Source organism: Botryllus schlosseri, chromosome 7 (genome assembly GCF_051294905.1).
Source record: "Botryllus schlosseri isolate E-star chromosome 7, Bs_hap1, whole genome shotgun sequence".
Taxonomy (NCBI): Eukaryota; Metazoa; Chordata; class Ascidiacea; order Stolidobranchia; family Styelidae; genus Botryllus; species Botryllus schlosseri.
In genome coordinates this window covers 466581-490720 of record NC_137242.1, presented here as the reverse complement: position 1 = coordinate 490720, position 24140 = coordinate 466581, and the positions used below count along the sequence as shown (strand labels likewise).

Below are 24140 nucleotides of genomic sequence, written 5' to 3'. Positions count from 1 at the left end.
ATATGATGGTAAGATGAAAGTCGAACCATTAGCTCATCTGTGTTTATAAAACTCGGTGGTTGAAAAAGGTTTGCCGATTAAATTTGGTTCCCGCGGAAACACAGCTGACTTCGTGGGATTCGCCGCGCAAATAACTGAGGCGTTGCATTACCGTAATTTGGAATAATATTATCTCGATACCGTGCACAACGATATTCGAATTTTAGATCAAACTTTATACGGTAACTCGGTATCGCCAAAATTTCATTATATAAGTTTGTTTGTCTCTCTATCTTATCGTGAGTTTAAAACAAAAACAATGTTGCGATTTCCTGCTACAAGCTCGCTGCTAAATTTTGAAATGAACAAACTATTATATCTTCATTAACTCATTCAATTCCTCTTTAATGGTGTTGATTTGCACGGCTGACCGATAAATATTCTATCACTCCCGTTCTCTCTGTATCGATAAATGGTATGTCTGTCAGAACGGCCGGCCGTCCGATATGTTGATTTGACCAGCAGCGACTTTGAGCACATATGCATTCAATCGCGCGACATCAACGCCGCGCAAGCATCTCGCGCGTACATACACAGCGCAGGTGATTGGAATGATCATAGCGGAAACATATATGTTTCCTCAATTGATCAGAGGTGGGGTCGCCGTACCAAGCTTAATCCATGGTGACTGGATGTAATCCACCGTAATGTGGGGGTGGGAGCAACATTCCCATGCCTATGCCACCCTGAAAGGGGGTAGAACAGGCAGGTCCATCCCTGCATTACGGTGGATCATCCTATCCCCTCCTATTCCACCCTAAAACCCACGGTTATTTTTTACAGTGTACGTTAGTTCCACCATTCATGACGTCATATTCATGTATCTGACCTATGCGACGTGTAATAACAAATTTTATTAAACAAGGCATTATCTGCCAGGGTTGATGGGATGCATGGCACTGATTTTTTCACCACCAGTCTCAAGAACAACAACATAATGAAATGTATAGGCGCAACAAGTCGGTTTCGTTTCTTCGACTTGATAGTCATCAGGGATGAAAATCCTTGCTAGCAGCTGGGGATAGCGTGACAAGGTAGCGCCGAGTGAGAGGAGTCCATGCTAAGCCAGCAGTTCATTGGAAAACAATCTTTGTGTTTCGTCTTTGCTCTCTGGTCATCCTGGATATTTATGAGTTCCAGTCCCGACAGGCAGGTCGGCTGGATCAACAGAGAATGGATCGGTCATGTAGGTACAACTTGTCACAGTGGTGGGAAAAAAAGACGCACCTTACCACGGACGTACCATCAGAGCCGTAAAATTGACAAATTGAATTCGTTATTGAACGAAGGCACGAAACAAACACCGCGAGAGGGCGCTGTGTAGTTCAATTGGATAACAACTCCTATGGAGGCATGTCCCTTTCGGAGTGACACGTCACAGGTCTGCAGAAGTCAGCTTCAGGATTTTTCCCGGAACTTCATCTCCGAGAATCGGAGGAGGAAGGAGACGCCGCCCCACCAGATTCCCTTGTAGTCTGTCTTATGGAAGTTTCCGTTCAGATTGTTGCCGAACCTGTCGTACCACACACACACACACACACACCTCCTTCGTGGACAATAGCGCAATTCGCTGACGAAGGATCGTGATCCGCGTCCTTCGTCGAGAATGGTTCGTTGTTGCTGTATTCGAGACAGTGTTGGGATCAAGTCACTACCTTCGAGTCACGAGTCATTTCGAGTCATTACACATTTTGACTCGAGTCAAGTCAAGTCAATCGATTTTCAAAGGTGACTCGAGTCAAGTCAAGTCACTCGATTTTTAGAGGTGACTCGAGTCAAGTCGAGTCAAGTCAAGTCAAGTCACGAGTCAAGTCACAATTCAAGTCAAGTTGCCTTTTCGAAGTGTGAGGCAGGATAACGTCATTGCATTTTGCTAGCTGTCTAAAATACAGATTGAGTGGTCATTGATGTTGAACCGATGAACGAATATAGAGTTAAATATACACGTAAGAAAGCGCTCTATCGCTCACATATACGTAGATCAGCTAAACCTAAGTTTATAGTTACCAGCCAAGATAGAGAATAGATACGAATTGATAAGATGCAATACATTACACACTTACAAATCGATACGATACAATTCGAGCCTGCGCCAATGGTTGAGGACTATATAAACTATATTCGAATTCAGTTTCAAGAAAACAAGAGGTTTGGTTAAGGTAAAAACAGAGAAGCGAAATTACTTTACAATACTAGTTTACGACAACGTGATCTGTAAGCTTCGATCACTTCGTTTGCGTTCAATTAATTTGTGAGAGAACAATGGCGGCTCAGTCAAACGCACGATCATTAAATGATTGGTCGCTCAGACGAGTTATGCCAGCGTTTCGCGAACAATCCGAACATATGCAAGATACAGTTATTTTGATCGACAACGATTACTTGATGACTTGAAATTGACTCGTGGATTTTGCTCCGAGTCACGAGTCAATCCACATTTCTGATCGGCCGAGTCAAGTCAAGTCAAGTCATTTTAGCAAAGTGACTCGAGTCAAGTCAAGTCATACAAAAAAGGTGACTCGAGTCTGACTCGAGTCAAGTCATGACTCGAGTCATCCCAACACTGATTCGAGAGCATCGTAGGTTGCATTCCCGGAGTATCCGGATGCGTGCAGTCTGTAGTTGCCGGATCCGGGTCCGATGTGGAAGGACCTGAATAATAAGAAAAAACGTTGAAGGAGATGGCCTTTTCGAACCAATGGCTTCATGGGCGTGCGTTACAATTGTGCAAGTGATATGCTAAACTGTTTGAGCAAGTTTTGTGTAAAAGCTTTTAAACAAACGCCGCTCATTTTCGACACTGCAATTAAGCTGGCAAATGGCATCTCATTCCCTTAAAAGGACGATCACGATCAAGTGAGTGGTTTTTAACAGGACTTCGCGAGCTTCGCCTTGCGGAAGCTTCGGCAGAATCACGCAAAAATATCTACTACCAAAATGGCAGCATAAAACGAAGTTTACAATATTACATTTCGGTTGCATACAGTTGTCGTTTTCATTTTTGAAATGTTACCGGTCTGATCTAAAATGCAACTATGACTCGTCGAGGACTGTGAATCCCTCATTTTCATAACACATGGAGTCGGTACAATTTAAGTATCTAAATTACCAAATCGAACGATACAATAACGATTTATATTCACCTGTATTTAGCGACCCAATGAATTCCTTTTCTCGTGATCATTTTGATTTTCATCTCCGCATTCCCACCCTTTGTCAATCGGTGCAGTGCTTCCAGGCCTAAAATGTAGGAGATTATGAGCATCAATTTATATCGATCCTTTGGTATATAGAAACGGTCGACATGAACCGAGTACTTTTACTTCTAGGAGATACTGCTGTAATATCAAAGTACTTTAGTTTTCGCTACAAAATTGGCCGTGTACAAGTGGCAGGTTCTTCCAATTACATTCTCGGATATTCCATGGTTATTATCATCAATTTTGGGCTACTTCGACTCGTACTTGAGTAGGATATTCACTCGATAGCGATTGTAGAAGTATGTGTATTATTCAGATCGCGTGATCGCTCATGATCTCAGCGACACGATCTTCAGCTACAATGTTTGCAATATTGACATAAGAGGATTCAAGGGCCGATAACTCGATTGGCAATCGTTCGAATAAAGTGTCGTAATAAATAACATAAAAAATATATCCGTCCTCTAAATCTTGTTTACTATGATGGGCGGCTGGGTGAAATTCTTGACATTGTACAGGCCACATAAGTTATACACAAAGAGTCATACCCATCCAATGATCTCCTTGCAAATCACCAAATCCTTTTCTGTAGTCATCCCAATTTCTGTAAAAATCAACGTCTCCGTTCATTCTTCGCTGGAAAACCTTTTATGGAAATGGAAATAATTTTCTTTCTACAAAACTCGCGCATTCAACTCACGGTCCAGTTTCCTCCGTCGTCAGCTATGTCGCAGAATACGTTCTTGATTCCGACCTCCGGTATGTCTAATTTAAACACACCGCCAGAGTCGTTACGCGCTAATGCTGATTCTAATTTGACGCCATCACAACTTCTTCTGGTGATTATTTGAAGAGCTTGAAATCATAGGATTCGTTAAATAAGTATCACATGACGAATGGCAGCAATGGATATCTATCTATCCTTGATTTTTCTATACATGCTTCGCTCTTTATTCAGAGTCATATTACTAGTCAACCGTGGTTTGATGTCGCCAGGGTCGACGTTTTTGTGAGAAAATAACGAGTCTCCTAATTTTGCTAACCTGCATAAATTTACATCACTACCGTTCAATGATATTTTAGATAGGTATATATCGTCTGTTGTGCTTGAGATCGGTACGAAGCTTCGTCGGGGCAGTTATAAGTTGCCCTGTATGCGATTTTGATTTTTTTTGGGGGGGGGGGGGCTTAAGAAGTGGGTGGGGCCCATTGGGATAATATGACTGGGGCACAATGGTCCGATGTTATCCAAAGTCAGATATTACAAAATAAATAAAAATCAACTTGCGTAGAAGCAAGATCTACACCAACATTGTTGGGATCAAGACACTTACCTTCGAGTCACAAGTCATCTCAAGTCATTGCAAATTTTGACTCGAATCAAGTCAACTGAATCGATTTTGGAAGATAACTCGAGTCAAGTAACAATTCAAGTCAAGTTGTCTTTTCAAAGTACGAGGTATGATTAAGTCCTTGCATTCACCATTTATCTTAAATCGAGGAAGGAATATAGAATTGAATAGACATGCAAAAAGGTGCTGTATAGCTCGCGCATGCGTAGAATTGCTAAACTACGTAAGTAACTGTTGTATACCCTTCGTCTATAATTATCCGCCAAAATAGAGAAGAGAATACGAAACCTTAGATAGTTGAAACGAAGTGATATGATGCATTATCCAATTACCAGAGGTTGGTTAGTAACGAAGTAGCCTACTTCTACTTTTTCAAAGTACTCAAGTAGTTTTCCTATACTTGCGGTAATTACTCAAGTAAATTTATTTTCCCACTGATAGTATTCTTGATGGTTGGCTAATTCATTTACAAGAAATTGCTTATAATTCGCCTTGAATGCGGACATGCTCGACGAGATGCTGTTCCACAATTGGGGTCCAGCATATTTGACAGAGCAATGCATTTTCTTGTATTCCGTCCTGATCATATGGTAGTTGTTCTTCGTTGACGCGCGTGTGCCGCTCTTGTGCGATTTTGACTCCAAGGTGAAGTAGTCGTTGACATTTGAGGGACAATGACCGCAATGGAACTGATACATAAACTTGGCAATTTACAGCTTCCTCATATCTTCTGTGTTTAGAACACCAAATCTTTTGAGTAGCGATTTATCAGTTACACATCCAGGCCCTCGTGTGTCTTTGGCAATGATACGGATGATCCGATTTTGCAGTTTTTGCCGTGGATCAATCGTATTCTTGCACGCAACACACCAGCAAATAATTCCGTATTGTAACTTTGATTGGAACAGAGTGTTGAAGAGTATGAACGGAATCCTAACCGGCATAGAGTAACTTTTATAGGGCGGCGGAACAGAACCCATGCGTTCGATGCTGTGGTTTGAGTGATTGTATGTGACTCTTTACAAGACATGCCCGAATCCAGTAAAACACCAAGGTATTTTGCATTTGCAGCGTTAGAAATTGGTTGGCCAGCAATGTCAACGGTTAGGTTGTCGCAGGAGTTCAGGACCTATAACTTGGGATTTCGCAGTGCTAACCCGAAGGCTATTATGGCTATGGGACGCCCACTCATGCACTTTGGGAATTTAATCTCGGGTGACGGCATTCAATACAAAATATCGGTGAATATAATCTAGGTACCGAGTTGAGTGCGGTTCCGTCCAAACTGCATTATGTCGTCCATATGAAATATTTCTCACAGTAAATATGGCCTAATCATAACGTTTGAAACTATACCGTTTCGCAGTATAGCCATTACCTATCATACCGTAATCTAGCGGCTCATGGCGTATCCTAATCCAGTAAACAAATGATTATAGTATCCCATTTCCATATCATCACATCATTTGAACCGCATGGTGCGGACTAATGCTTATTCTGTCTCCTGATCAGAGGTGGTCAAAGTAGTCAATAAAGCTACTCAAGTAGAAGTAGAAGTAGCGACGCAAAAATCTACTCAAGTACGAGTAGAAGTACTTATTTCATAAGCAAGCTAAAACTACTTGAAGTAGAACTAGAATTTGCTGACTTCAAATCTACTCAAGTAAGTAAGTAGTTTTGAAAACGGTCATAATACGTTTGCATGGACTTTCAAAAACTGCAAGTTGAGCTATGCGGAAGGTGCAGAGAGCTTCATGCACAATGCATATTGATGAATCCCAGAAGGTATAAATTTCCGACAGCATGAGCATTCGACTGCATCATGAGATGCAAAAGATAGTTTTTCTATGGAAATGACGAGATACTAATCTTTTGTTTACTCGAAAATCCCGTTTTAGAAAATGTTACGGCATTTTCCCTCACGCGAATTACGGCCTTTAGTTCAGTCGAAGAGCAATACCTAGAAATTGTATGGATACAATGTTAGCACTTTGCACGATTCGTATACGATGATAAAAAATATGGCGTAACGTAATTGTATTTTAGGAAAATAGACAGCGATGCTACACTTGCTTTTAAACTTAAACATGTATGTTCTCCAGACAAAAGAACTTAAACTAATTAGAACTTTAAGTAATGATACTGCGAATTGAACGAGAAATACCAATACTACATCAGAAAGACGGAAAATGTATTTTATTTCTTTTGTCGAGACATTTTAATGGTGGTCTGCTAAAACAGATCTAACGCTCAAAAAGTCTGAGCCCTCTCCTCCAGATTAGAACGCACCATGGGCTTCTATAGATTACGATATAATGGGTAAATACTAGATTGCAAAACGGTGGTTTCAAACGTTATGATGGGCCATATTTACTGTGGTGAAATATGTTATATAGGCGGCAATGCGGTGCAATGCAACCCAAATAATATTCACTTTCGTGAAAACATATTTGTAACTCTATATCTACTTGATGTGAAGCGCGACGGAAATTCTGGGTTTGACTTGAATTTTTTTTAAATGGAAAATTAGAACTCCGTGAAAACAGCCCGAGAATTCCCCAATTTCTTTGGCTAATTGGGGGTGAAACTACTTCTACTTGACAAACTGAAAATAGCGAAAAGTAAGTAAGTAGATCACAAAATATTATGAAGTAGAAGTAGAAGTAGCGAAGATTGTATCTACTTGAGCAAGTACCAGAAGTAGAGGAAAACTACTCGAGTACTTCGAAAAAGTAGAAGTACTTCGTTACTGACCACCTCTGCTCCTGAGATGCGTCAATATGAATCAAGCTCTCTACACTTTCCGCATAGCTCAATTTGCAGTTTTTGACCGTCCATGCGAACGAATTGTGACCGTTTTCACAACTACTGACTTACTTAATTGAGCAAATTGAAAGTCAGTCAATTCTACTTCGACTTCAAGTAGTTTTAGGATGCTTTCATAAGTACTACTTCTAGCGATTTTTGCGTCGCTGCTTCTACTTCTACTTGAGCAGCTTTCTCGACTACTTTGACCACATATCCATGTGAACATGTGATACAATTTAAGCCTGCGTCAATGGTTGACGAGTAGTATAAACAATATCAGGATTCAATTTAAATCAAACTATACAGGTATGGTTAAGGGTGAGCACCGGGCACCATAATGACCAGTCAATAGAACAGAGATAGATACTTGTGTGCAGTGACACATATTATATGGAGGACTTCAATGATAATCACGTCAGTGATATTCATGCAAGTTTAATTACGATTCCAAACTTCTAGATGTAAACTATAAGTATATAGCCTTTGACAACTGGTGGATCCTCCTTTTCTCCAACGGTTCTCACTTTCCTGCTAACTGATGCGGTGTTTAATTTTTAGCACTCTTCCAATCTCCCCTACCGCTTTTCTCATGGTACCCCGCTTATGGGGCACAATGGGACAAAAAGGCACGTTTTACAAACGGGTGTCATTTGTTTTTTTCTTCGTATTTTCAAATTATCTCTATTTGAAAATATGCGTTTTATGTTCATCCATCGCTTTGCTAAAGTCCGTTCGTATTTCTGGATTCTAAATATATTTATGGCTATAAATGTATTTTTGGCCCATTATGCCACACCTTCCGCGATTTCGAATGTTTGATCAATTGCCCTGATTGATTAAATACTGATTAAATATGATAAAACAAAATAAACGAATATATACCTGTGTTTGGATTTGCAAGGCGCGATTTCAAATCATTCGTTTTGGTCCGCAGAGCGTTCAACTCTGAAATTACATAGACATCGTATGTATAGTTCTGTAGGTGCCGGATTACCGAATTAGAATATTTGCCGGGACACGGTCGACGATGTTGAAACAAATTAGTTATGGACACAGCATACTCAAGTACTGTGAAGATTGCAGCAAGTCATTAATTTGAAATTGAGGGGACATGGCACTCTAAATTTGTAGTGAAATTGAAGTCGATAGTATCGAAAAATTCCGGCGGCATTCAGACTTAAAAAGTCAACGTACTCGAATTACAACGAAAAAATCATCACGAAAGGTACCATTCCATTCCATTCAATCAACCTTTATGGTATTGACTATTGAAGTCACGCGCCATCATGTTGTCTAGCCGTTGCATTATTCATGGTTGCTATATCTTTGATATTTCCGATCTTGCCGGAAGTTTTGACATCAGAAGACATGTTTACTGAACGGTTATAACAGAGGTGGGCAGTAGTGCGGGACGGATCTGCAAATTCTCTGGTCAGACTCCGATCTGGCTCCGGCTAAAAACGAAAAAGTGTGGCCGGATATGACGTCTAAGCAGTGCGGAGCAGTACCTTCAAGTGCTGATGAAAACTTAAGGAAGATTTTAGATCGGTATAATCTTGACGACATTTTGTTGGTCAAACTATGCTGTTATTGCTAGCCCGGAATTGATTGCCACCTACATTGGTGCAAGTTCATTGGAGGACTGGCAACATTTTTTCCCTCAAGGGCTACTGTTGAAGCCGATATTTTCCAGATTCGCCGGGCGAAAAATGAATTCAGGAGAAACTTAGCTGACCTGAGTTTGGAAGCACTTGTTACAGTGCCGACAATTTAAGTCTATTCAAACAGCTATAACTCATAGGCGCCGAGTTACGGGGTGGCACAGCCACCCCATGGCACATTTATGGGGTGGCGGCCACCCATACAAAATGCTGAAACGCTCGCCGTCTGTCAATTAGCGAGTCCGTGATATCGCGTAAATGCCAACTATTTACCATTTACCGATACGCGCGCGAATAATACGCAGCTTCGTCGGCGACGACGAACTAGTGCTTAAAACGCCCCAATAAATTGTAATCCGTGATTAGTAATCAATCATATTCATACAATCGAAGCGACCTCGTTTACGACGTCGATTTCGACATGCCTGCACCGAGAAACACCATCTCCTCTGCGACCAGACGAGTGACTTCACGTTCTACTAATTGAATTGTATTTGCGCGCTTATTCGTTTACAGATTATTCTTGAGTTAGTTTAGTGATTGCCTCTTTAATTGTTGCGCGAAATAGGACAGTGTGTTTGTGTATTACCTGTGAATTGCAAGTCATTCCTGCGCAAAATGCGCATATTTATTTCTCTAACAAGACGTTGCTAACTTTTATCGGGAAAGGCAACAATGCAGCTCAAACGTGGTTATAATTAGGGCTGGGCAAAATCGAGTACCTGAGTGATTTGATTCTGAATCACGTATTTTGCTTCGAGTCGAGTCGAGTAATCGAGTATCACTAATTATGACGTCATAACCGATATTTCAAAGTACAACTATGTACCTTTTATGCCACCACAAATAATATAATGTTCGTTATCCATCATATTAAAGATAGCTAGGTATTTTTTGGACCACACTGATTTCATTTCATTGGGTGGCAATGTTGTGGAATGTTCATGACTTCAGAAATGCGTTATTCCCAGTAACATTTGTAGCTTTGTACTATATGTATTGTATGCTGCGGTACGACCAGTCAAGATTTCAAGGCTTCGTCTGTGAAAATTAGTATCGAAACTGTAATTCTTGTTGATAAATTTACTTTCAGTGGCGAGGAGCGTATAATTTCAGTACTCGAAAAAATCGTCGTTTACTACTCGACTCGAATCATTAAAATTAATACTCGATTCAGATTCAAGTACTCGAATCATTATGCCCAGCCCTAGTTATAATGAGCAAACAATTGTCGCGATGTCAGACTCGGAACCCCATTGTGCTGGTAAGCAAGTTGAGGAATTGCTGATCAGATGCGCGCATTCTCGTTCGCTATCATCTGTATGCTACTAATTCTTGTCTGCTTTATACCATCGTATTTCCTCGTTGTCACTTGTCAGTGTTTGATTTGTTTTCAATACTGCACGGCGTTGAATTACGTTGTCAGTTATTGATGCAACAAGAGATTATCGGTGGCGCAAATTCTGATTTTATTCGATCAGTTTGAGGTTGAGCGGCAACCTTCTATGTTCCAATAAACTTTATTGCTACACTTACTCTATCGGGCGCAAGCATATCGCGGATCGAATTTCAAACCATTAGGATTTGTGTCACGGCATGCGCCCATAATGCTCTTGCTGCAATAACACCTGGATAATTAAAATAGCACCATTTCACGATCAAATTCTACTGGCTGATCGTGACCTACGCAGTCCGTAGGTCCGGGCTGATATCAACCAGCGCGTTGTCTAGGGCTGGGCACAATGAATCGAGTACTCGAATCTGAATCGAGTATTAATTTTAATGATTCGAGTCGAGTAGTATACGACGATTTTTTCGAGTACTGAAATTATACGCTCCTCGCCACTTACAGTTAATTAAATACCGAGAATTATAGTTTTGATACTATTTCCACTGAGGAAGCCTTGAAACCTTGATTGGCTGTGTCGCAGCATACGGGACATAGTACAAAGCTACGAACGTTACTGAAAATGACACATTTCCGAAGTCATGATCATCCCACAACATTATCAAGATGTGCAATGAAATCGGTATGGTCGAAAAAATACCACCAAAGTACCTTTAATGTGACGGATAACAGGCATTATATGTTCTTTGTGGTAGCATAAAAAGTACATATTTGAACTTTGACCTATTGCATTCTGTTGTGACATCATAATGAGTGATACTCGAATACTCGACTCGACTCGAAGCGTAATACATGATTCAGAATCGAATCACTCAGGTACTCGATTTTGCCCAGCCCTACTTGTCGGCAGAAACGATCGAGCCAAGCCTACATTGCTAATTCCAACCCTACATTTCAGTGAAGTGATAGCCTATATTAATATACACGACTAGGGTCACATATTGCCACAATACTGAAGTACATACTGATGTTTTAAACGCCACCAAATGTATCAGCTATTGGGCAATCGAAAATTATGTAATAATCCCATAAAATCAATATCTTCCGTTCTTTGCCAACAATTTCGACGAGGACTTGCAAGGGAATATAATCTTACGGCTTAATGTCGTTGATTTTTGTTACTGTAACTTCAGGCGAAAATTTGGTGTTCGTCGAATGGTTATAGGCTGGGTAAGGTGTTCACAAAGTTAGCAAAGGTTCAAAGAATGTAGATATTTGACCAGAATGGAACTACCTGCTTGTAAAACTTGCATGTTCCTTTTCAATTCGTTGTATTCGTCCCCGCCTTGAACGGATGTCCGCACGCAAGTCACAGGATATTCATTCGCGTTCAAACTAGGAGACAGCAGTCCGGGATCGCATTTTGCCAGATGACATCCAGGACGAGCTTTGCAGCGCATTTCCTCTTGTTGGTCCGCAGCCGAAATGATCGACAGTATGCATGACGCGATTATTCCACGAGCTATCCTCATTTCAACAGATGTAGTCAACGTTTTCAGCTTTGGTACTCGAGTCGAAGTAACGGTATTAATTTCTAAATTAATTATATATGTAAGTGTAGCGATTTATAAAAGGAGTTGAAACTAGTTTGAGTGGAAATGGAAAATGAAGGTATATTAAAAGTAATCATATAAGTAGTTTCAAGTTTCCTGCCGACCCGCCAAAGAGCCTATGCGAGGAAATTTCAATTATAAAAATGCAAGAATTAGGACGCTTGTCCGTTAATTGGCACTGCAAAAATCTATACAAGGTACACAATTGCACATGCCTTTTATGGCCCAATTGAAGTTACATTGCAGACTCCATTCGCGTTGTACAGACTAAATCCATCCATACCTGTCGCGTCAAATGCGACTTCATGGAAAAACAACTTCTCATACTTTGTATCTACTTCTGTTGCATGATAACAATATCGAATTTGCACTCCCTATGTAAAACTAGCTATAGCCGTCACAAAACTAAAAGCCCGAGTAATGCAATATCTCTGCCACTGAATTTCTCCGAAATTGCAGACTAACGAATTTCAACTACATATTGAGACACATTTGCAACCGACGACCGATTTCGAATCGTAGGTCGAGGTCGTTCACAATTCCATTTGTGTGCCTTGGAATCAACTTTTATCAAAATACACCAACCAAAACTCTGTCAACAAAAGGAGTTCGTGTATCACCTAAAAATAGTACATTGAACGCTCTCTCATTCGAAATTTCATGCTGGTGACGTCATATTTTGTGATACGATTGTTGATATACAATGTTCTTTCCAATTCTCTACTAGTTGCTGACGATTACCCCTGACGAGTGTCAGCCGAAAATATTCGGGTTCATTTCAATATGAATATACTATTTAATTGTATTTGCAACTAAATGGCATATAAAATAATTTATGTAGCCTCCAGTAAATCGCTGCATTACTTGATTTTGCCAGAGGGCGTGTTGATTCCAACTATGTGAAAACTGACAAACATCGTCATTATTGCTTAAACTCTCAAGCAGGATTCTATTAAGCGCACATTTCATATTTATTTATATTTATCAGAACATCCTGCACGTCACGTCAACGATACGAATCAATGTACGTTAGGAAGTTATGTGAAGTGACTTCATTGTCCCGCAGTCGCAATACCACGCAGTCTGTGTGATATGAAAGTAACTTACAAAATGAAAACGAAAAATTCTGACTTGCGATTGAGTCACGATCGTGACTATATAAGACTTGATTCGAGTATGTGTGGAAATTGAGGGTAAAATTTGGAGAGTTTTATTTGAAATGCAATTCCTTTTATGCAGTGGGTGTAGCCCCAACCCGCAGATTGCACCTCGGCACCGTGGATCGGAATATTTGACCGCATATTCCCTTTAGACACGAAGAAACTCGATTTGTTGGTGCGTTTTCTAATGGAAAAAGTAAATACAAGCATTAGCACATGAATAAGTCATAAGTAGTCAAATTAAAAATAATCGCATCGAGCAATGTGTCTTCTCAGTTGGTTGTTTATGTTTGTAGTAGAATTACTCAGACTATATCAAGTTATGAACACAGTAAAAAAATGATTAAAATAAACTAACTAATCCTAATATACTATGACCTAAAATAATACCGAAACGCACTAACGCTAAAACTGTGATTTGCATCAGACTTGTGAAGAAGCCATAGGCGCTCTTCGAGCTCGCCCCCTTAACGGGCACCAACCGTTAATTCGTAATTCTTTACTCAATATTTGGATCGACCGCCATAGCCATCAGCTTATACATAATGCTAGCGTGGGTTACAGCTAGCATCCGGACCGAAACAGCACTTCGAACGGTCTCGGCGCCACACAGGAAGATCAATCAAACTTTTGGCAGGCGAAGTTCTCCTGAACCCCTTTTATGACCGTTCTTTTAACCACAACTGGACGACACGTTTTGATGCGATAGGAATTCGTAAGACAAATTCTCAATTCTTCATGGGCACAGTTTTCTCTGTGGGTGCCCCGGATGACATTTGTATTGTGCGGCTGTGATTGGGAGGACAGCACTATTGGTCGCGCCGATCCAGCGCGGTGATGGACAATGGATACATACATACACACACGACTACTTTCTGATTTTGCTGTAATCGTAACCGCGATATTCAGAAGTAATCGTAATCGATTACATTCATGAAGTAATCACCCCGTGTCTGACCTCTATACTGACAGTAACGCTCAGGGTTTCAACCAAGTCACAGAGTTCCTAGTCACAAATCAATGTCACTTTTATAATGTTGACTCGAGTCAAGTCAAGTCATTTTCAAGTCACCACCGAGTCCAAGTTGACGAGCAGAGGTTCGAGTCCGAGTCATGGCGTTGTCACTCGAGTTCGAGTCCAACTCATGCTATATATTACTGTTCAGTCTCTAGATTAGCAAGGTTGAACTCATTCCTGTTCAACCCTTGGATTATATCGAAGGCCTCGCATTCATAACATATTCATTTTTATCACTCTTGCAATGTTCATTCAAACAGATGAAATGGCGTTTCAGGGCCAATTTTTCAAGTGGCGGTCCTGAGACACGAAACTTGAATCTAGTCATAAATGTCTCGAGCTATGTGCAATGACTTGAGTGCAAATAGAGTCAATGCACAAATGGACTCGGTCCGAGTCGAGGCATTTCACAATTTTAAAGAAAATGACTCGAGTCAAGTCACGTCAACAAAAAATTACCCAATTAACCCAAGCTGTACGATTTCCCAATTGCGAATCGCTAAAAACAAGACTTTATTCTCTAAGGAAAGAGTCCGTTTTTGTGGATATGTTGAATAAAGAAGTAGAAGGAGTAAGAAAAAAACTCTTTCGATCCCATATTCACAGCCAATGTCATTTTCACAACCGACGTAATTGTCCAAGTCTCGGTCAAAGAAGTCTGCTGCAAATATCGGATGCTCTTTCATCGCGAGCTTCAGCCTTTGCTATGCGGGACCCGAATTGAATCGCTCGTTTGGGGAGGGCCGACGTTCCTCTCAGACCCAGCCGAAAAGCGACTGCTCGAAGCAGAATTTTCTCCCCTAAACCTCGTCCGAAAGAAAAATTCACTTTAACGCTCGAAGGCGTTCGGTTCAAAAACGAAATCACTCTTTCGTCCAGATACGGAAATCGAACTTCTTTTCCGTGATGGCTGACAATGCGATCGTCTCTCCCTAGGTTACGAGTAGACAGTCTCTCTAATTCCATTTTGATTTCCGCGTCGAAACCTTGCTGCCCGTGATTTTGAAATGCAGAACGATGCCTCGAATATCCGCCGAGTTGTTCATCCGCGCCAAGTCCACTTAAAAGCACTTTTGTGTCAGATTCAGGGTCGTTTAGGTCCCCCCTTGCTGCAAACCATAACGCGCATCCGATACTGTCATCTAAAACTGTTACTAGAGGGTAGGTGAGATCAGCTATGACGGCAGTCCTTGCTTCTTTTAGCGCGTCCAAGGTTACGTTGATTTCTTTGAAATTCCACTCGCGATTCGGGCATAACGTACGTAGTTCTTCTAGAGCTGACCTGAAAAATACGACGTGTTAGCCATCATGAATTAGCATTATAAATTTCAAAGTGCAGTGGTTCTCAAACTGGGGGCACGTGAAAGCATCTGAAGGGGGCGCAGTGTCGGCTGAAAGAAATGAAGTTTCTGAAACTCGGAATGAGTTTAATTTGTGCTGACACTTCCAAGTTTCAACAACGGCAATAATCCTAATTATATTATGATTTTAAATTTCATATAGTTGTGCTGTGTCATTCATACACCGATGCTAGATTGTGACTGATAACGGGCCTTGCACCGATCAGAAGATGTCTCTGAATTAGGAGTATTTGGTGAATGTGTGTAGCTGTTAGATGTCTGTCTAGAAACTGTGCAGACTGCGTAGAAAGACACAAGGTTATGAAGAAATAAAATATTGCCTTATAAGATCATAATTCATAAGTAATCAATTGACTTACTCTCTTGCCGAACACCTGCTTCCAGTTAAGAAAAATTGTTTGTACCGTGAAGAAGTGCTAAGTTTGGACGCAATTTTTCATTGGCTCAAAGTGACTCGAGTCAATTTGTGTATTGACTAGACTTGTAGGCTATCCATTGCGCAAGACTCGACACATTCTATGTGACTTATTCGAGTCTCGTATATCGGGTCCAATCATTGAAAATTAGACGCAGAAACTGTCTTTTATTTATTTGAATGAACATATTTAGAGTGAGAAAAACGAGTATATTATGAATCTGAGGACGATATAAGACATAAGCTCAATACTGAACAGTAAACACTATGACTTGGTGGTGAATTGAAAATGACTAGAGGTCAAACTATAATATTTAAATTGCCTTGTGACTCGAGACCAGAGTTGTAATGACTAGACTAGAGTCACGATTTTTTGGTGACTCGATTCGACTCGAGTCAATTTTTCCAATGTGTTAAATGACTCGACTCAATTTTTGTATAGACTTGAATTGTACTCGAGTCATTGTGCATGATTCGAGACTAGGACGGCAAGACAGACATTTCATTGTAACTTCGAAGAATAGTAGTCACCACATTATTGGTTTTTCGTCTGTCGTTTATCTGCTTGGAAAATAGGGCCAGAAACTTTTAGGATTGAGGAAAATGACAATATTATGAATGCGACCCATTCTATATGACTCAAGCCGAGTTTAAAAAGTGGACTTAACCGGAAAGAACTCAAAGCTGAACAGTGAACACAATGACTTGGACTCGAGTCACAACACTATGACTCGACCCTCTACTCGCTGACTTGGACTCGGACTTGACTCGGTGGTGAATTGAAAATGATTCGACTTGACTCGAGTCAAAACTATAAAAGTGACATTGACTTGTGACTCGGAACCTTCTGACTTGGTTCTAACCCTAACGCAGCTAATCCCACAATATCAAATACCTGCCGGTAACCCGATCTGGAACATCAAACGATCCGTTGCTTTTAGGAGTCTCGAACGCAACATTCAGTAAAGTTATCGGTTCTGTCTCCGCAACAAATTCGTGCGCCACTAACGCAAGCACAGAACAATCCACGCCTCCCGAAAACAGAATTCCAAGAGAACCCAGAGCTTTCGTCTTCTTTGGTATATTCGTAACTCGCTTTTTCACCGACAATCTCAATTGCACAAGAAATTTTTTGACAAACCGCAGATACTCTGTGTTTTTGAGAAGAGTCGAAATAGTTTCTTGTGCTGTCGATTTTATCTCAATATCTGGGAAGGTATAATCATACAAAGTTGAAAAGGGGAGTATCGTTGTATCCAATAAACAGCCCGAACTTGAAATATCCGATAAGGACTCGCCAGTTGAAATTATTTTCCTCTGTGTAGGATTAGTTACTGACCTCCAATGGTGGCATACGATACTGTGTTGCTCTAAATTAAAACAGTAAATCCCATTTGCAGAAACCTGATTCCAGACTTCAAATCTTTTCCCCACGGACGATAAAACAAATCCGTTTTCACTACGACTGAACAGCAAACTGCGTCGTCCGATGTAATCCCGACCGAACCAAAGTTGTCTCGTGGCTTTTTTGAAATACACAAAAGCCCACGGCCCTTCAATCGCCTTCATGACGTCGCAAATTTGGTTGTTTGAATCGCATTCAGCGAGTCGTCGTGACAGAACAGTTGTGTCCGATTCCGAATCAGAAACCTGAAAAAGTATACTCAGTTTAAGCTGATATTTTGAACATACAGGGTCTAGTGTACTTTCTTATCCACAAAGATATGACCTTCACAAATCAGGGTTCCCGTGAACATCTCACATAATTTATGCAGTTTTTATAATTTGCTTACGGTTAGGATTGAGGTATCGTGGCATTAGCGTTATATGGGGGAGGAGGGTTTGGGGTTAGAGTATAAGATTTGGTTTCGATTTAGGGGAGACATGGGCATTATGCGACACGCGGGCCAAATGCGGTCCGTGACGCGATTTTAAGCGGCCCACGAAAAGAATTTAGGTTATAAATTTATTATCTAATTATAGCCTCTATAAACTGAACCAGAAATGCATATACTTTAAGTGTAGTTTACTTATGTACCAAGATTTACGTAACCTACCCTGGCTCACTTCACGCCCCAGGTAGCGTTCTGCTACATACAATGTTCTATCTGTTCCCAGGTGATTCTTTTCATGGATCCTCTTGACACGATCTTCCACCGCTTGACTTTGCGGGGCGACTCCCACACAAACTTTCTGGTGCCAAGTACGCGGTACCCTTGTCAAAGCATCGGCTATGTTTTTTGCAGAGGGGACCAAACGGATATTGACTTTTATATCATATTCTTCAATCAACTGTGCCATCAATCCCAACCTTCTTCTAACAATCATTTCACTCAAGCCATGCACTCTTGGTCGATTCAAATCCTCCAAAATTGATCTCACCCCAGTTGTAAACACTGGCAGAATCAGTGATAATCTCGACTTTCCTTACTTTCCATTTTAGCACTAGATTCAGTCCCTTTACCACGGCCTCCAATTCTGCAACATTGATGTGAGCACCATCATCCTGCTTTCTCATCCAGGCCGCATCTTCCACTACATGACCATCCACCATCAGACAACACCCAATTGCTAGGTTACTAGCATCACACCAAAGTTGCGCCCTTCCTCCAGAAGGAGCTGGTCAAATTCCCCCCACCGGATCTTTCTCTTTCACCCTTGCGAGGATTTCGCCAGCTAGTTGTGACACATGATGTGGTACCGTTTCGCCTCACGCCACTTCATTAGCAAGGCGCTTCACATAACTGCAAGCAATCCTCAGCCAGCCGGCCACAGGGTAATGACCGATAAGTTTATCAAACATAGAAAAGAGCTGCCTCTTTGACCATACTTCACCAGAGTCTGGCAGGATGCCATCTCAGGCCCATTCATACGAACCCGCAGCCGTCGCAGAGACTCTCAGTCCTAGTACCCGTGCATCGTTCAATGGGACAGGCTCCCTTGCTCTTTGCCCATACCGTAACAAGTGCGTCTTCACCGTTTCCACAGCCACGATACTGGCATAAACAATTATATCATCGATATAATGATCTGTTCCACGTTTTATCTCTTGACTCTGCGACAACACCGCCGACAGGATCTTTGACATTACTTTTGGCGCAACATTGAGGCCAAATCCCATACGCGTCATGACTAGGGCAAGTTTTTGGAACTTTTTTTTTACAGCTTCCGGCAGCTTCCTAAATACTCGTAAGATATGTAGAATGCTGTTTTAAGCTGTTTGAAGGAATCTTATGGTGCAACTTTTTGCAACTTTTGTTCATTTTTTTCATGCAACTCTTTGCAACATTTTGCATCTTTCTCGATTTTTCAAGAATATTTTTTCGGTTTTGGTGAAATACACGGCCAAATTCGACTGAAACACCGTAAATCAGCACCGAAGTACGGGTATTTCGGGAGCTGAGCCGGTAAATTGACCTTTTCTTTTAGTCAACTGAGCAAAATGTGGTCTATTAGTGCAACTTTTGTCAAAAATAAATAAATAAATGCAACTTTCCGCGGATTTAACTGCAACAAAAACTTGCCCTAGTCATGACGTATTTCTTCTCACCATGCTGCACAATTTGAAATGTGTGCAAGCGCTCTGAAATGTGAATCTGCAGATATGCTTTTTGCAGATCTAAGCAGAGGTGGTCAGTAATGAAGTACTTCTACTTTTTGGAAGTACTCAAGTAGTTTTCCTCTACTTCTGCTACTTACTCAAGTAGATCTGATTTTCTCTACTTCTACTTCTACTTCGTAATATTTTGTGATATACTTACAGTAGAAGTAGTTTAATCCCCCAATACGGAAGCTGGCCTGAGGAATTTCGGGGCTGTTTTCACAAAGTACCAACATTTAATATTCATAAAAGTCAAGTAAAGCCCAGAAATTTTGTTGCGCTTCGCGCACAGTAGTTATGGAGCGACAAATATGTTGTCACGAAAGTATCAGTGAATATAATTTAGTTACCGGACTGCTTGGTTCCGTTCATACCGCATTGTCGCCCATATCAAATATTTTATCACAGTAAATAAGGCCCACCTTGACGTTTGAAACTACCGTTTTTCAATATAGAAATTACGTATCATATCTTAATCTAGCAGCCCCAGACGTGTCCAGCTAATCTGGAAAATCCGGCATTTTTTAACGCTACACCTGATTTAGCAGATAGCCTTTGAAGCTTTATGGACAAAAGACATGAAATAAATTTTCCGCTTTTTAGAAGTGGTATTTGTATTTCACATTCAATTCCGAGTATCATACTTTGAGTTCTAATTACGTTCAGTTCTTTTGTCTGCAGAACATAAATTGAAGCATAATCGCAACTGTAGCAATGCCTCTATTTTCCGAAAATAAAGTTACACTAAGTATAAATTTTACGATCCACAATATTTGTGATTAGCGTATACTAATCGCGCAAAGTGTTGAAACCGTAGGCCTATCCGATACAACTTCTCCGTATTGCTATTCGGCTAAACTTGGGGCCTTATCATATGGGGTCGGGCGCCATGACATGATGTTCTCTAAGTCTAAAACGTAGTATTCTACTAAACAAAAGCTTAGTTTCGCATTTTCATATCAATAGTATAATTTGCATCCCATGATGCGAAAGAATGCTTATTCTGTCGAAAATTGATATCTCATGGGATGCATCAATACGAATCAAGCTCTCTGCACATTCCGCATAGCTCAATTCGCAGCTTTTGACGCAGTCCATGCGAACAAATTAAGACTGTTTACAAAACTACTTACTTACTTGAGTAGATTTAAATTCGGTCAATTCTACTTCTACTTCAAGTAGTTCCAGGTTGCTTATGGAAGAAGTACTTCTACTTGTACTTGAGTAGATTTTTCCGTCGCTACTTCTACTTCTACTTGAGTAGCTTCCTTGACTACTTTGACCACCTCCGGATCTAAGATATATGCATGTGTACCTTCCTTCCGCCATTCTCTCAGTTTTTCTTGGCACACCACAACATCTGCACCGGGATGACTCATCACATGACTATTCATCTCGCGGTAATCCATAACTGGCCGCAGCTTTCTTGATTTGTTTGGCTGTTTTACTGCCATCAGAGGGATCAGACTCTTTTGACGTCCATGAACGTCTCGGTTGTATTCTTCCAACCAGCCGTTTTGAATCCATTGATTCACTTCATGATGGAACTCTTCTTGGCACTCAGGGGGAATCGCGTACCCTTGACAACGGTTTGACAAAATTGGTTCTTCATTCGTCCATTTCCACTCTACAACCCCCTTTGAACCATCAAAAATAGAGCTAAAATCTTTATCATCAATTACCCGCTTCTTCTTCAATCGGCTTCTCATCTTCTTCGCTCAAATTCTCATTTTCTTCCTGACAACTCACACCGACAGCACCATATGTGGGAAGTGCACCAAACCGTTCTCGAAGATCTGGACCAACAAACACCCCATCCATCATCTCGATCGCATCGGTCCCCAGAATCACCCTTGCATCACAAACCAGACGAGTTGCTATCAAAACTTCCATACAGAGGTCAACTTCGTCAATTTCCAGTTTGACTGTCGCTTCACCATGGCAACGTGTTAACTCACCATTCAACATTTCCACAACCAGTTTTGGGCCCTTCACTGGCACGCCCAATTGCTTACACACATCTTCTCGCACCACTGATCTCGGGCAACCACTATCAACGAGAGCTTCTACAGATAGTCCAAATATTTTTACAGAAATGATTGGCAGCACCTTTTTCCTCACTGTCGGTGGCTGGGGAACCTATCCGACGCTGACCATTCCCCATTGCCGTTTCCCTGATTGATTATCCGTGTAGCACCGTTCTTGCAGAACCGAGCTATATGACCAGGGTTACCAGACTCAAAACACTCTATTGGCGGCTGACCACGGCCATAACTACGTCTCCATTTATCCCTATTTGGGCACTCGCGTGCTATATGTCCGTCTTTCCCACAAGCGAAGCACTCAAAAGTCTTCCTTTTATATGTGCCAGCCGCACAGAGCATACCAACAGGCACCCTGGTGGACAAGATCATTATAGCTCGTATCACAAATTCACCAATTTTCAGTTTCTCAATTTCAGCAAGAGATTTTAGCTGGCATGCCACATCGATCAGTCTAGTCTCTGGAGGTCAGCTACGAAAACATCAACACTATCACCTTATTGAAGAGTCCTGCGCTGAAACTGGCCGTACGCATCGTAACAATTGACGCCAAACGCTGCCAAGAGAGCAGCCTTTACTTTATTGTACTCCTTTTTATCCTCATCACTTAATTGTCTATATACTGAGAACGCCGCGGTGTCCAACAGTAGAGGAACATATTCTTCTGGCTTGTTACCTTGCAGTTTCACAACGGTCTCAAATTTATCCAGCCACACAGCTACATCCCCCAAAGTAGCGAAGTCCACATGCAATGGCATAAGGTCCGTTATCCTCACCGTCGACATACTGCCGCGATAGCTTGTAGATAGTAATTGTATTAAAAGAATTAGTACAGGCAAACTTAGTCCGACATCCCACCGCCGCCGCTCTCACGTTCTCCCCGCACCAGTGCCTCTCGCAGGTCACGCATGCAAACCCCATTAATGCAAGTCACTGCTTTCGATTAAGAAATAAAACTGCACATCGCAGAATACATTCTAAACTTTTGCCTCAGCCCGCCAATGTATTTTCTGCTTCACATTTGGCCTGCCCACCCTTGGTTTGGGAGTTATATTCTAATATGAAGGGTTACGTTGAGGTCACGTAGGATTAGGGTAAGGGTAATGAATGCTTCTAAGATACCGTACCCTAATATTGAGGTGGCAGACGAAGTAAAAGTATTATTTTTTGGTACTCGAGTAGAAGTAAGGGTTACAACAAATTCTGTTAAGTAGAAGTATTTTAAAATCATAACCAATTGAGTAATTAGAGCAAGTTGGCAAAACCTATTATGAAAAAGTATCAGAAATTCGTTACTGACTTATGCTTGTAAGTGTCCAGATGCTGCCGTTCTAGTTTATTTCATGTGCAAGCATATAGCAATGGCTTAGAGCTGTTAAAATAAATGAATCAGTTTTGTAAATGCTCCTTAAGCTAAATGCCATAGTTTTTAAACATATGCCGAAGGTATCTGGGTTATCGGTGAAGGTGCTATTTTCAGTTTTATCGGTATTGTCTCAAAAATCCAATATCGATATCGGCGGGGCTCTAAAATCATAATTGATCTCCATCTTACCTTGTGTCCGTCAAATATTTCTCCATTCCACTGCAGAACACCTTTACCGTCATCAAGCGGTTGCGGGATGATATCTTCACCTCTCAAATGCAACACAAACGAAATCATGTGCAGAAAGTATCCATCATTGAGATCAATTACAAGCCTCTTGACGAAGTCAGGGCCTCGTTTTGCGAGCAGCTTCAGGTGCTCTTCGTCTTTCGCATCCAACTCCTTCCGTTGATTCATAAAATTACTCATCAGTTGAAAGGATACGAAAGTAACTAACAATGCATGAAATAATCACTCAATCCCGCCATGCTTGGTCATCAGTGGTCTCAAAATAGAAGGCGATATATGTAATATCGGTAAAATCTACTAATTATGTTAATTATCAGCGCCTACTTTTCAAATGCACAAATATCATACTATAGAATGTTTATATTCAATAATCATACCTTTCTCCTCGTTACGACCGTGTAAATACCGCACATTTCATCAAGATCAGCCGTCAAGAACGAAGGCTTGCCGAACAGAAAATAAAAGAGGTCTGACACGTTTGTGAGCGGAAGTAAATCAAAATATTCCGTACAGAATGCAATCGAGGATATCGAGCTCTGCGTGATGAAACCAGACTTGGGCAACTTGAACATTTCCAGCATTTCAAATTAGATTTGAATTATACCTAGGTGAGTACGTTTTGAGTAGGTTCTTCATCGGTTCTTTGTCTGTGTTCTTTTTTATCCCCAGAGAACGGGTGAAGAGGATCCCAGATTAACCTCCGACGCGGGCAGCCTGCGTAGCTAGCTGGATGTCTCCACTAACGTTTTATTGAATTTTATCAATTCAATGAAATCGAAGGGTGTATTCATGATAAAGATCGCACGACAAATAGATATCCCACAGACGAGTTATGTCCGAGTTTGTGACAAATAACGATTCCCGCTTACTCGGGTCGTTTCGGTTCAGTGAACCCGTGAACGATAAT

General features: G+C 41.1%; 2 protein-coding genes across 5 annotated transcripts; both read right to left on the bottom strand.

Moving 5' to 3' along the window:
- Positions 1 to 873: 873 nt before the first annotated feature.
- Positions 874 to 14552, bottom strand: LOC145442672 (ficolin-1-like). Of its 3 annotated transcripts, none has more exons than XM_080320651.1 (7): positions 11703 to 14552; positions 8282 to 8344; positions 3940 to 4094; positions 3788 to 3884; positions 3183 to 3279; positions 2602 to 2691; positions 874 to 1659 (listed from the first exon to the last, which is right to left on the bottom strand). In XM_080320651.1, exons 1-7 carry the CDS (start codon positions 11938 to 11940, stop codon positions 1536 to 1538), a joined length of 864 nt encoding a protein of 287 aa, XP_080176777.1. In that variant the 5' UTR covers positions 11941 to 14552; the 3' UTR covers positions 874 to 1535. The 3 variants fall into 3 exon arrangements, with proteins under 3 accessions (XP_080176777.1, XP_080176778.1, XP_080176779.1); XM_080320652.1 differs by having other exon boundaries at positions 2602 to 2655; XM_080320653.1 differs by lacking the exon at positions 8282 to 8344.
- Positions 14553 to 14688: 136 nt separating this feature from the next.
- On the bottom strand, positions 14689 to 24080 carry LOC145442664 (asparagine synthetase domain-containing protein 1-like). 2 transcript variants are annotated; one of them, XM_080320643.1, is made up of 5 exons: positions 23838 to 24078; positions 23611 to 23769; positions 23174 to 23386; positions 16871 to 17625; positions 14689 to 15481 (listed from the first exon to the last, which is right to left on the bottom strand). In XM_080320643.1, exons 2-5 carry the CDS (start codon positions 23644 to 23646, stop codon positions 14848 to 14850), a joined length of 1638 nt encoding a protein of 545 aa, XP_080176769.1. In that variant the 5' UTR covers positions 23647 to 23769; positions 23838 to 24078; the 3' UTR covers positions 14689 to 14847. The 2 variants fall into 2 exon arrangements, with proteins under 2 accessions (XP_080176769.1, XP_080176768.1); XM_080320642.1 differs by having other exon boundaries at positions 23611 to 24080.
- Between the last annotated feature and the right edge of the window lie 60 nt (positions 24081 to 24140).

Bases quoted from the DNA above. Each gene is read 5' to 3' on its own strand.
- LOC145442664 (XM_080320642.1), bottom strand. From the start codon at position 23,814: ATGCTGGAAATGTTCAAGTTGCCCAAGTCTGGTTTCATCACGCAGAGC. The intron at 17,626-23,173 runs GTAAGATGGAGA...ATACTTTTTCAG, and splicing joins AAATATTTGACGGACACAAG to GTTTCTGATTCGGAATCGGA. The intron at 15,482-16,870 runs GTATTTGATATT...CGTATTTTTCAG, and splicing joins CCAGATCGGGTTACCGGCAG to GTCAGCTCTAGAAGAACTAC.
- LOC145442672 (XM_080320651.1), bottom strand. From the start codon at position 11,940: ATGAGGATAGCTCGTGGAATAATCGCGTCATGCATACTGTCGATCATT. The intron at 3,885-3,939 runs GTGAGTTGAATG...TTTCCATAAAAG, and splicing joins ACGACGGAGGAAACTGGACC to GTTTTCCAGCGAAGAATGAA. The intron at 1,660-2,601 runs GTTGGGATGACT...TCTCGAATACAG, and splicing joins TACGATGCTCTCGAATCAGT to CAACAACGAACCATTCTCGA.